Genomic DNA, 15,000 nt, shown 5'->3' with positions numbered 1-15,000 from the left:
TGGTTTCCCTGTCGAGATGGCGTCTGTGGTGGGTCCAAAGGTGTTGTTTCAGTCCTCCTTGTTGTAGGTGAAGGGTGATTCTTCTGGACAGGGTGGTAGTTGTCCTTCCCACGTAGGTAGATAGGGGCGTACAGTCCTCCTCTGGGCAGGTGAATTTATATACTACGTGGGATTGACGTATACCATGAGGTTTTGGGGCGGTGTGATTTCTTAAGATTAGGGAAGATGTTTTCTTGTTCCTGTAATAAATGGTGAGAGATAATTTGTCACGTTCTTTCGTGGGGGTCACATTTCTTTTAATAATGTCTTTGTCCAAACTGATCACACCAAGACCTTGAAATCTTGAGGAGGAAACTCATGGAGGTGTCGGAGATTTATTTCACTGTCGAACATAGTAAAAATTGTTCCCTTCCTTTCCTGGACGTCCTCCTTAAACAGACTAACTGTTCCTTTTCTTCCAGCGTGTATGTTAAGGACACCAACCCCGGACTATGTATGAGCGGAGAAAGTGAGTGCCCCAAAAAGTACAGAGATGAATTCTTACCCCCTTATAACCAACCCTCTCAAGAAGACCCCTTCAACCCCTCTCAGCCACAACAACCCATTCCTCCCACCATACCATTTGCTCCAGCTACTCCTCCTATAAACAATCATCAGTTCAACCCCCATATCCCGACACCCCTAATTCCCCCGCCCGTGCACCCACTGTACCAACCCCTCCATCACACTCCCCACTCCTACCAAAAATTCCCCTTTACTTCTCCCCATAACCCATCCGGTCAACACACCTCCACACCATACCACTAACCACCACCTAACCCTCCTCCAAACCAACCATATTATCCCTACCCACAAACTCAACCTACAATATTTAACAACTATCAAACCATTACCCCTCTAACCGAAATCCCAACCTTCTCCAAAGCTAGTGGCTTATCCATTACTGATTTTCTGACAGCATGTGACCTCTTCTTTTCAAAGAACCAACACTACTCTGAATTTGACAAGATAAATCTATGCCGTCAGAAAATAGAAGCATCAGATGAATTCAGATCGAGGGCACGAATGATAGACAGTTTAGTCGCGAGTGGAATCACATATCAAGACTACAAAAATCACCTGCTAAATGTTTTACAGAACAAACAAACCAACAACATCAATTTCATCCTCACTTTTCTAAATAACACTAGAGTTCCAACACAAACAAACATCTACGATTTTGTTGCTAGCAAAATCAAAGAAGTTAGGGAGGACCTAGAAAATAATAGCCCTTGGGTATACACTGACTCTAATGGGAAAAGAGTCATGACAATAGAAAAATTACTAACATTCTTTGAGATAGGTTTCTATCTTTCTCAACTCCCACCAAAGTGTTTAAAAGAGGCCTCAAAAAGGGAATTAAACACTAGAAATCCATTAGCTTATACCTACATCCTAGATATCACCAACGCTTGCGATGTTCCCCTCTCCACCCACCACCATCTCCCTAGACTAAATAGCCTTCAGTCACAGCAGCCCCCTCCCACCAATCCAGGACAATCTTCTAAGTGGTGTTCCTACCATTTGTCAAAAAGTCACAACACTAGAGACTGCATACAAAAACAACAAATGCAAACACAGGCACCACACCACCCTATCCGTTGCTCAGTTCATGGAACCATTTCCCACACCGATGCCCAGTGTCGAACACAGCAACAACAATACCCGCAGGTACAACACCGCGCCATCCCTTGCTCAGTTCATGGTACTACCTCCCATACGGATGCGCAATGCAAAGTGCAACATCAAACCATACAAGCTCCACCCCCCTCCAAACCTCCACTCCTACCTACACCAACACATCCAAACAAATACTGCAACCTACACAAAACCACAACTCACTCCAACGAAGAGTGTTCTCAACAGAAATCACAACCACAACCTCACCAGAGAACTAACAAACCATTCACCACCCCTCGACAAACAGCTCCCTCCCACACGACACGCACAACTCAACACCGATTGGGGGAACGCGTACCAGCCTCACCCACCAAACCACCATAGGAACATCTCACACACACCACAACTATGTCACCCTAAAAGTGACCCTAGATCAACTCACAGTTGACATGATGGTAGATACAGGAACAAATCTGAACATCATCCCCAGAGCACTCTATGAAGCATTAAATGACCCACCCCAAATTCAATTTTCCAATATGGAAGGACTCCTAATAGAAGGGAGCACCATTTCACTTCACGACATGATTGATCTAAACATAGAAGTGAATAATTCCCAAGTAGATTTCACATCCTTCCACATAGCTGATGAATGGAGTCTTGATCAACAAGGTATAATAGGATTACAGTCATTGAGGATTTGGAAAACTAAGATAGACCTTGAGACCAACAAAATCTCCTTCCGAGATGTAAATAATGAGTCAACAGTTCCTGAGACACCCGACTCAGACACACAACCTATCTCATGTCTACCTTCCTTAAATACTCCAAATCCGACTAACAGCTATTCCTTCCGACCACCCCCTTATGTCACCTCAAAGGCATTGATGTCTAACACAGTCATCATTCCCCCTAGACATTCCATGACTGTCCCACTATTTATACCCGGAGCAATCGGACATCAGGATGTCATAATTGACTCAGACACGTCTAGACTTACCAACATCTCAATTGAACACTCTTGGGACATAATATCAGAAAATAAACACACCCTAGCTATGTTAACAAATCTCTCCGATCAACATCGCAAAATCAGGAAGAACACAAACATTTGTTCAGTCCATCTCCATAATTCCCCAATCCAGGAACCACTCCCACAACACATCAACACTGTAAGACCACCACAACCCCTCACCCCTATCCATCCAGACCAAATCACAACATCAGCCAACGGAGATATTCTTCACAAGCTACTAGCCCTCCTACAAAGGAATAGATCAGCTATCGCCTTAGAAGGTGAACCACTAGGCAAATGTGATATAATCAAACATCACATCCAAATTCCCCCTAACACCCCCCCTTCCTACACTCCCGCTTACCGCATACCTCACAGTAGGAAATCCCAAGTCAATAACAGTGTACAAGAGATGATACACCAAGGCGTAATTTCCCACTCAGACAGTCCCTGGAACAGTCCCCTCTTCCTGATCCCTAAGAAAGACGGAACCTTACGCCCTGTTGTGGACTTTAGAAAAGTCAACAATCTCACTCAATCTGACCCACACCCCCTCCCCGCCATGCAAGATGTACTACAATGCATTGGCAACGGGAATACAGTATTTTCCACTATCGACCTTAAGTCTGCCTTCTGGCAAGTGGAATTAACAGATGAATCGAAACCCGTAACTGCATTCTCCACTGACAAAGGACATTATCATTTCGAACGTATGCCCTTTGGCCTTAAGAATGCCCCCTCAACCCAACAAAGGTTGATGACCCGCATTTTCAGTGACATGATAGGAGTCTCATTATTCGTCTACTTAGACGACCTCATAATCTATAGTCCCACACAAACTGACCACCTTCACACACTAGAAATTGTCCTAAAAAGACTCAAAAACACAGGATTGAAAGTCCAACTAGGAAAGTGTAAATTCCTACAGACGGAACTCACCTTCCTAGGCCATAAGGTAGATAGCCAAGGCATCCATACCACCACAGATAAAATAGATACAATAAACAATTTCCCAATACCCAGAAACACAACTGAAACGAGAAGTTTCGTAGGGCTAGCATCATACTATAGACACTTCATCTACAATTTTGCACACATAGCTTCCCCCCTAACCAAATTCACAAGGAAAGGCGAACCATTTCAATGGTCAGAAACAGAACAACAAAGTTTCGACACACTGAAACACTCTCTGACCACAGCCCCTGTACTAGCCTTCCCTGACATGAAGAAAGAATTCTTTCTTTACACAGACGCCTCCTCTAAAGGAATAGGCGCAGTCCTACAACAGAAAGATGAAAATGACAAAGAGCACCCCATAGCCTACGCAAATAGAGTACTTAATAAGCCTGAAAGTAAATATTCAACTACACACAAAGAAGGCCTAGCCCTCATATGGGGTCTGAAACATTTTAAGTTTCTTATCCTAGGTTACAAAATAACCATATTCACTGATCACCAACCCCTAGTCTATCTCTTTAACTCAAAAGACTTACATGGGAGAGTTGCTAGATGGAAAGCAACTCTCCTTGATTACGATCCCAAGATCGTATACTTAGCTGGGAAAGCTAATATAGTGGCAGACTGCTTAAGCAGACAAACTCATATCACCCCTATAACCCAAACCACATGCATACCTATGCAAGAACTCAGAGATGAAACTGACAGAGACCCTATATGGTCCCCAATAAAACAACATCTCCTTTCACAAACCCCCTTACAGTCCCGACCACCTGTCCCTATAGAGGAACTCAAATTGATCGACGGAATTATAAGGAGAACCACTAATACCAGAGATGTAACAATCATTCCCAGAGCCCAGTTCCCAAGGTCCTACACATATTGCACGACAGTGCAATGGGAGGCCATTCAGGCAGAGATAAGACACTAAACACTGCTAGGCACTCATACTATTGGCAACATATGACAAAAGACATAACCACACACATAGGATCTTGTGTCACTTGCAACCAATTCAGAGGCCCTGACCCAAAACAACTCAACATCAACAATATCCCACTCCCTGCTGAGCCATGGGAAACACTTGGCATTGATCTACTCAAAATGCCAACCAGCCATCAAAGTTCCAATTATATACTCACAGCAGTAGAATATTTCTCTAAATACACAATCCTAATACCACTCCAAGAGAAAATAGCACAGACTGTAGCCAAAGCCCTAGTTAACAATATCTTTTGTAGATACAACATACCACACACAATGTTATCTGACAATGGATCAGAATTCAAAAATGAGTTGATGCGCGAAATAGCACACCTCTACAACATTGACCAAACATTTGCCACTGCCTACCACACACAAGGAAATGGTCTGACTGAGCGAACAAATCGCAAAGTCCTAGAGGTGCTCAGACCTTTGTTCAGCGATCTCATGGACAGTTGGGAAGATTGGCTACCACAGGTACAAGCCAGTATCAACAGCACAGTCAATTCCGCAACAAAGATGTCCCCACATGAGATCATTTTTGGCCAGCCAATGCGCCTACCCTACCAAATCTTCAACCAACCAACCCCCCCTTATACAACCTAGACAACCTCACACACTGCATCAAAAGAGGTATGCAAACCATTTACAAACAAGTCAGGGAAAACCTCAAAGAAGCCCAAGAAAAGACAAAGACAAAACAACACAAACGGTAAACTCCACTTGACATAGCGCTAGGTGACACTGTCATGGTCAAAGACTCAACCAGGACTAACAAACTCAGACCCAAGTTCTTAGGTCCCTTCACAGTCACAAGCTCACTCCCTAACAATGTTTTTCTACTAACGGATCCTTCCGATCACACAACCGTAACCATACATGGAGAGAAGCTGAGAAAGGTCAAACTCAAGCTCGACCCAATCCCACCTCCCACCAACAACCCACCTACCGCACTCACACATAACTCACCCAAGCGCAAGTCTCATCCCATGACCCTACGTCGACGAAACTAAACATGCACTCTAGCTCTCGCCCCTGAAGATGCAAGACGTCATGTATATATCAGTGGAGGTTAAAATGGCCCAATTCCAATAAGAACTCCCTTCCGCATATCTAATGAAACTTCTCCACTTCCTTCCGACCAATATTACCTTAGCGAAAGTCAGACACACATATCCTCAGCAACTAAGACATACCTTCCTCCACAGATGCACCTCTTCATGGTGCTGCCTCTCCTCGTCCACCTCACCCTCTCCGCTCCCAGGTTACTGCCTGGAGCTATAATTAACAGCCATGGCACAGCCGCATGCGTTGAAGATTCCATAATGATCAAGTTAAGGATCTCACCGGTCACTCTGTTACAACCCATTACAAAACTACGGAAAGACCTAGTAAACATGGAAAAATTAATTGGCAAGCAAATACCCAACAACACTCATGAAAACTATGAAATCTCAATGACACTATACCACAACGTCAACGCTCTACACGACAAATTAGAAAACATCGAATACACAATATACCACCTCCCAGACCCAGACTATGACGCCACAAAGGCCAGTAGAACCAAACGAGGGTTATTCAATTTCTTAGGCATTATCTCCAAATCACTGTTCGGAACTGCTACTGAACAAGACATACAAACTGTACATTCACACATAGGGAACATAACACAAGTACTACAACAACAAGGTAAACTCATAGGGCTAAACTCAAAGAACATAGACCTCCTCGCTAACTCAGTCAATTCGGTAATTGATAAATACAATCACCTTGCACATTTCACAAACTCCCAGTTATCTCAGATTACCAATTCCCAAACTGCCCTTTTCTTCCTTCATCACCTAAATGAACTAGACAAAAAACTGGACAGTCTCCTCGACCATAGTAATCTCATCCAGAGAGATATTTGGAACGCACACGCAGGTGTAGTCGACTTCCAAATGATCACCCCAACCCAACTTAGTCAAACACTACGGCAAGCCCACAATACATTGCAACTTACCCCTTTCTTCTCCAAACATGAAATACAACACTATTACCCCATCTTAGCATCAACTATCTTTCAACAATTCATATTAATTAACATCCCGATGGACCCCATCAAAAGATTCTCTCTTTGGGAAATTTACCCCTTCCCCTACCCTTACCAAAACCGCACTATGACCCTCAACATACCAACCTCCACTATCCTAAAATCAACCGACGATCAGTGGATCAGCAAAACCTCCCCAGAAACCATGGCAAAGTGCAAAATAGCACGTCCAAACTTCCATATCTGTCCACTTCTAACTAACCAAATCACAACCTTGCCTCTCAGAACTCACGACACATGGAGTAAAATTTTCCGAGACGTGTGACTTTTGCTTCTCAGACAACACCCAAATTCACCACACCCATGTGGGACATAAACACTTCATATATCTCCCCCACCCAACCTTAGTGTCGGTCATATGCTTACGCCAACCACCCACCCATCATAAGATTAACGGCTCCATCACTCTACCAGACACCTGCCACATCTACATGATGGACTCAATGCTCCTCCCCAACAAACTCCATCACCAAGGCACTCTCAACTTGACCCACGACCTAGTCCCATTACCCAAATACTACTCCCACCCCTACCTAAGGTCCCCGATACCATCCTTCCAAGTAAGATAGACATGGTACACCTACTAAATAAATCGACTACTCTTGACATGGACTCCCTCGACCTTCATTACCAAATACTGCCATATACTTCCACAGCCCTCTCAATCTTAATCATCCTCTTTATAGTTGTGGTATTAACCAAATTCTTTTGCATAAAATAAGATCTTCCAAAACATTTCAACCCCATTCCCGACTTACTGTAAACCTAGATTAAGTTTATTCTTGTGTCTCACCCTATATCTTAAATATCATAATAATTTTTATTACACACCATACTGTGAAATAAAACAAATGCTAAGTGACACACCAAACTGACCATAGAACAGTGTTTGAAAATGAGATTCCAAACAGTGACGGTGACATATCACGTGAACAATATAACATTGGAAAAGGAAATTCTAACAGTGATATACGAAATATGGTGTAAACTCTCGTGTGACAATGGATATAACATATACTCTGGTGAGACACAACGTTACTCTTCGGAGACACAACATCGCATACCCATACTTACAGTTCAAGATGCCCCTTTGGGACCTCGGATTCACTTCAGCACCCCCCCCCCACCTTCACATTTAACCACCCAGGATTTTGTGTCTCTGAATTTTTTTTTTCACTGTATAACCTTACGTATAGATTTTGTTAACCATGTAACCTTAGGTGCCGGGAGCCACCTAACCCCAGGGGGAGAGCGATATGTATACGCCTCATATACATGACGAGTAGTATCGCCCAGTCATATAACCCACTCACTCCCTCACACACTCACCAGACTACCACCAAACACGCCGGCCGACAATAGGGCGCCATGCTGACTACAGCAGTTCCTGCCACCGCCACGGCCGAGCACGCACACACGAACACACGCGATCGCTCAGGTAACCGCGCAGTGCTGAACACATTATTGCGTGTACTGGCGAGCCTCCCCTGGATATATGTATATTTGACATGTTGGACTGTATTATATAATGTAGCCCCAAGATGGTAATAAGAAGAATCAATTGTAATCTTGCTCGCATAAACTCTTAAGCTTATACGAGCGTGGAACCTCCAAAAATGCTGAGTCCTAGTTTCCGGCCTTCTTAAGGGAATGCACAGAGCTCGGACGGGAGTCGGTCCGATGATACGTACAAAGGAATAGAGTGCATTGTGATATAGAACCAGGAGGTGATTGACTTAGTGTAGAACCATAGAAGAAATTGTGAACCAATAAAGGAAAGGAACAAATAGTGACGCTTATTGAAGCCGCCTTAAAAACAGTGCTATGTATCTACCAGAAACCAGAGAGGATACAAATTTGCTTCTTCCCCTCTCATTTCCCCAGAAATCTACTTTCAGTAAGCTAGAAAGCTTAAGAAAGAAATTAATTTCTAATGAATTTGCTGTCGTTTTCAACAGAATATGCTTAAAAGAGAATCTCCTGCCACGCTTCACGAATATATATACATATATATATATGTATACATATATATATATATATATATGTATACATATATATATATATATATATATATAACATCTTGGAAAATCAAATCATTTTAGCTGGCGATAACGAACGATTGATTAATTGTTAATTGTTGGTGATATCATCTTGAAATATGATATAACCTCAACCTACAAAACTTAAGCTTTTTACAAAAGCACTCATGTAGATTGTTGTTTAGGTGGTAATGCCGGGTGAAAATTTCTGTGTAAAGACGAGCTCTCATCTCATTGCAGGAATTTGAGAACCATTGTAATCGAAGCCGTCATTTTTGTTCTTTTAAGGACAAGTGTTGATGACAAGTAAATGCCGAATGTCAAGCCAAAACATAAATTCTTGCAATGTGTAATTAAAGTAAAGCGCTTCACATCAAGGCAAATTTACTAATTTGAAATAATCAGCTAATCATTAGACCTTTTGGTTTGGGAAGTATTTCATTTAAAAAATTAGATAGGCGGTAGCGAGATTAAACATTAATAAAAAGGAAAAAAAATATATAAAATAGATAATATATAAAAACGCAGCAACGGTTAGTCAACCTTTAATCAAGTAGAATAGAGTTTATTTTTTCATGTAAAATGGACGGTAAAGCGTCGTACATTAGCAGCGTAACATAGATCGTGAAAACAGAAGAAATCATAACATCAGCAAATGGTCGTTCTTTGGCCTTTATTCACTAGAGATTTGTATTGTTTAAAGTTAAAATCCCTTTATATTTTGGATCAAGTGCCATTACAACCCTCCCACCCACAACCCTGGGTTGAAAGTATTGTAAAGTTGAGTTCTTTTTCACTTTCTTTGAGGTGGAGGCGGTTGCCTTCCACAGATAACTCGACATCTTTCTTCACTCAGTCTTGGGTTGCCACTAAGTTCTCCATCAAAAACCTTAAATATTGACAGAAAGATCAAGGGTTGTTGACTAAGAAGACTATGGGCTCAAGCGATTGCTTTACTCTCTTTATCTGGATGTTCCTGCAGCTGAGAAGGTTCTGCGAAAAAAAGGAACCTAAGTCTAACAAAAAACCCAAGATACTTACTTAAAAAGACTATGGACTCAATCAACTGCTTTGCACTCTTTCTCTCTATATGTTCCTGTATCTACAAGGGTTATGTGAAGAAAGAACCCTAAGTAAAAAAAATGATAAAATAGAATAAATATGTAGATGTATAAATAGATAAATGAACAAATAAATAAATGAAAAAATTACTCTTTACCATATTCTAAATAATTGCATTATCTATAGATAAAGGCCTGAGTAAAGTTAAGCAGCCTTATTCATATATTGATGAATATGGTCAGAATCAATTAAAGCGCACACACACACACACACACACACACACACACACACACACACACACACACACACACACACACACACACACACACACACACACACACACACACACACACACAGGGATTTAAAGAGGGTGGGGGGGACACAACCCGAATTGAAAGGTTGGAACAACTAGAGAAGGCTAACAGAAACTTAACTGAAGAAATAGAGGACCTAAAAAGACAGTTAGGAAATGTAAAGGAGGAGAATGAGAAATTGAAGAAGAATAGTAATGAAAACAGTGAGAAAATAGCTACAGAAGCTAAAAATTGGAGAATAACTCAAGAAGGGAATAAGGTTTCATTCACTGACATACTCAAACAGCAATTGAAAGAACATAATGAAGACTCAGTTATTAAAGTGATGAGACAGAAGGAGAATATAGTAAGAGAATTAGCTGACAAAAAGAAATGTATAATTATATTAGGAATGGAAGAGAAACATAACCCAGATAGAACCGCAAGAATCAAGGAGGAAAATGAAAGAGTAAGCAGTTTATTAAAATTAGTCCAGGAAGATGAACCAGAAATTATAAAGGAAATTGAGGAAAAATTCAGACTCGGAAAATATAGTACAGATAAGACCAGACCAATTAAGATTAAATTCAGGTCACAAACAACAGCAGAGAAAATTCTATCCAAGACAGGGAAACTAGCAACAAATGATCAATATAAAAAGGTATGGATAAAAAGAGAAATGAATAAGGAGGAAAGAGAGGCAGAAAAGCAGAAAAGAATTGAAGCTAAGGCAAAAAACGAGGAAAGAACGGAGTCAGAGAAAGAGAGATTCTATTGGAGAGTAGTGAACATGAAAATAAAGCAGTTCGACATACTAAAGAAAAACATAAGGGAAACAGAGAATACAATGGAAGTGGCAGAAAACTAAGAGTGTCTTACACAAATATAGATGGATTGATAACAGGATTGAATGAACTGAATGATTATTTGAAAGAAAAAGAACCGGACATAATGGGAATTGTAGAAACAAAATTAAAAGACCCACTACCACCCAACAGTGTAGGACATGATACATACAATTATTGGATTAGAAACAGAGAGAAAAAACAAGGGGGTGGAGTTATGTTCCTGACTAAGAAGGATATAAACGTGAAAGGTGTCATATATGGAAAGAATACAGTAGAGATGATTATGATAGAAGTGGAAGACCGAGATAAGAAGAGCAGAAAATTTGTGATCAATTATGTGCCTCCGAAAACAGCCTCATGGGAGGAGAGTGAACATAAAAGTATGTTAGAGGACACAAAGATAGCATTAACTAAAATAATGGAAGACGGAGGAAGAATAGTTATGATGGGCGACTTTAATTGCAAAGAAATCTGCTGGGAAGAAATGACAGTAAAGAGTGGTGATGACTCATGGGGAAATGCTCTACTTGAGATGATTACTGACCATTCAATGACACAATGGATACAAGAGAACACTAGGTATAGAAATGAAGAAGAACCATCGAGGCTAGACTTAATAATTACATCTGAACCTAGAATAGTGGACAAGATTGAATATAAAACACCAATAGGTAAAAGTGACCACATATTGATTGAACTGGAACTTAATGAAGAAAAATATATGAAAAGAAATGAACAATATAGAAAAGGAAGAATGATGTATGAAAAAACAAACTTTGATAAAATAAGAGAATTCTTCCAACAAGAAAACTGGGAAGAAATATACAAAGAAGAAACAACAGTGGAAGAGAAATGGAATATTTTGACAAAAATTTACAAAAAAGGAGTGGAAAAGTATGTCCCAAGACAAAAACAAGAAAAAGAATATGTAAAATGCTGGTACAACAAAAGTTGTAGGGAGTTAAAGGACAAAAGAGACAAAGCCTGGAACAGATGGAAAAAAGACAGAAGACCTGAAAAATGGAAAATATATACTGGTTATAGAAATGAATATGTACAAAAGTGCAGAGAGGAAAAAAGAAAATATGAAAAAGATGTTATAGAAAAGTGTAAAGATCAACCAAAACTATTCTACAGATTTGTAAACAATAAACTGAAAAACAAACAAGACTTAGAGAAATTAAGACAAGGAGGAGTTGAATACACTGAGGAAATGGAAATGGCAGAAATTATGAACAAACATTTTAAATCAGTGTTTACAAGGGAAAATATACAACCTGAAGAGATTGAGTGGAAGGAAAAAGTCCCCCCTATGGAAGAAATAGAAGTAACAAAGAATGAAATATTGACACACTTGGGTAATTTTGATGTCAGAAAATCGCATGGGCCAGATGAAATAGCAAACTGGATTCTGAAAGAATGCAGGAATGAACTGGCAGACAAAATACATAGCATAATAAGCAGTTCCTTAAAAGAAGGAAAAGTTCCAGAAGATTGGAAAAAAGCAAATATAGTACCTATATATAAAGGAGGAAATAAAGAAGAACCTACCAACTATAGACCAGTCTCTCTAACAAGTACAATAGCAAAAATATGTGAAAGAATTATCAAAAGTAGATGGGTAAAATACTTGGAAAAAAACAACGTACTAAATCCAAGGCAATTTGGATTCAGACAAGGACGATCATGCGTCACCAATTTAATATGTTTCTATTCAAGGCTAATAGATATAATACAAGAAAGAGATGGATGGGCTGATTGTGCATTTCTAGACCTAAAAAAAGCTTTTGACAAAGTACCACATAAGAAGTTGCTTAAGAAATTAGAATATGAAGGAGGAATACAAGGTAAATTGCTAAATTGGATGGAAGACTTTTTGCAAGAAAGAAAAATGAGAGTAGTGATAAGAGATCAGCACTCAAAATGGAATGAAGTAATAAGCGGTGTCCCGCAGGGAACAGTTCTGGCCCCAATAATGTTTGCTATATATATTAATGATATGGATGAAGGAATTGAAAGCTATATGAGCTTCTTTGCAGATGATGCAAAATTACTGAAAAGAGTGAAAACTGAAGAAGATTGTGAATCACTACAGAGAGATCTAAATAAAGTACAAGAATGGAGTAGGAAGTGGGAGATGGAGTTCAATACAAAAAAGTGTAGTATAATGGAATTTGGAAAAAGCAAAAACAGAATAACAGGATCATATAATTTGGGAGAAGAAGGAATAAAAAAAGTAGAAAATGAGAAGGACCTGGGAGTCATTGTTATGAATAATATGTCACCTGAGAAACATATAAATAAGATTTTTGGAGAAACTTATAATTTAATAAGAACAATCAAAGTGGCATTTACATACCTGGATGAAGAAATGGTGAGGAAAATCCTAATCACCCTGATAAGACCAAGATTGGAATATGCAGCAACGATATGGTCACCAAGTACAAAAAAATGTATAAAAAAACTTGAAAGAATACAAAGAGCAATTACAAAACTGGCACCAACACTCTCAAAACTATCATATGAAGAGAGACTACAAAAACTTAAACTACAGACACTAGAGCAAAGAAGAGAGAGAGGAGATTTGATAGCTATTTACAGAATCATGAAAGGCATAGAAATTACTGATAGAGAAAATCTGATAAAATGGGATGACAGAAATACAAGAGGACACGGAAAGAAAATAAAAAAAGACAGCTATAGAAGAGATTTTAAAAAGAACAGCTTTCCTCACAGAGCAATAGACAGTTGGAACAAGTTAGATGAGAAAGTGGTGTGTGCAAAAACAATACATGAATTTAAAAATAGTTTAGATAAAATGAGATATGAAGACGGGACCCCACGAGCATAGCTCCCCTTCCCGTAAAATACAACTAGGTAAATACAACTAGGTAAATACACACACACACACACACACACACATTCCTGCCAGCATGTTTGTTCACTGTGAACCATTTTGAGCAAAGACCTTTATCTCTCCTGTGGCTGAAGCTTCTAGTTTGAGAGATAAATTTTGGTTCTCTGAGAGGTCTTTTGAATATGGAACCACATTTTAGTCCAAACCACACAAGCCTGCATTACTCATGTAAAAACAAAAGCACATTTCACTGTTTTTATTGGTTTGATTTGCCTTGGATCACTTGAGTAGAAAGATGTATGCATTTTTATCATGATGCATGAATTTATCATAATTCATATAAAACTGATTGCTAGCAATACAAACTTAGTAGTAAATATATTTAGCATTTCTTATATTTGTTTAATTAGTATTGTTGATTTTGACCTACATATCAAGCTTGATATGCCCTTGACGATTTTATTCTGGATAGTGAATGTTCTTTCAATTTCTTTAACGGATGAGTATAACATATTAGGTTTATGATGTTGTTTTACCAAAAAGTGATGATCAGAAGCCTACGCTAGGAGGCCCTGAGTAGCTGTGGTCGAAGCTGCCACCTTTGCCCTATGCGACTGGACTGTTGGGGCAGGTCACAGTCACTGGTGGGAATCGGAGAAAATTGCGGGATTCGAGCCCACAACTTAACTATACTGAGATTATCTTACTTCCGATTACACCAACACCCAATTATAAAATGTAGGTATATAATGAATCAAAATATTTTTAGGCTATACTATAGATGTGTTAACTTGTCAGGTGAGAAAATTTATCTGTTCTGTGGCAATTATATTTTAGAGAGAACTCGTATCTCTTGTAGAGAAGTGTGGAACGACGATAAGCAACAGCAAATCATTAGTTGAATCATTAAAAATATAACGGAAAGCCTCAAATCGTAAATGGAATCAGACCACACTGGTTCACTGGTCTCGTGACCCTCGAGTCCACTGATAAAAGATGATATTCTATAGTACTCACGTAAAGGCGGAATTTTCCTTGGTTGTGTCTTTGAATACATATAGACGGGTTCCGATCGACCGTTGTGGTTGGAGGCATAGAGTACGAGCTCAAAGTCTGTGTCTGGTTGGAGTCCTTTGACGATGAACCTTCCTCGGTCGTCGCTCGTGTTTGTAACCAAAGTCCCGGAGTCTC

The 15,000-nt window shown here is 39.7% G+C and overlaps 1 protein-coding gene across 3 annotated transcripts in view; it reads right to left on the bottom strand.

Moving 5' to 3' along the window:
• The window catches only part of LOC143018823 (uncharacterized), a 293,530-nt gene that overhangs the window by 268,663 nt on the left and 9,867 nt on the right, over positions 1-15,000 (bottom strand). For all 3 annotated transcript variants that reach the window (XM_076174400.1, XM_076174399.1, XM_076174401.1), the window contains exon 2: positions 14,827-15,000. This exon is cut by the window's right edge and continues 10 nt beyond it. In XM_076174400.1, the coding sequence (XP_076030515.1) occupies positions 14,827-15,000 (174 nt within the window). The remainder of the gene's footprint in view (positions 1-14,826) is intronic.

This window comes from Oratosquilla oratoria, chromosome 35 (genome assembly GCF_046742065.1).
Source record: "Oratosquilla oratoria isolate Oo_2021 chromosome 35, ASM4674206v1, whole genome shotgun sequence".
In the NCBI taxonomy this organism is placed as follows: Eukaryota; Metazoa; Arthropoda; class Malacostraca; order Stomatopoda; family Squillidae; genus Oratosquilla; species Oratosquilla oratoria.
Note: the sequence above shows the minus strand (reverse complement) of the source record. Positions and strands in the feature narration are given on the sequence as shown.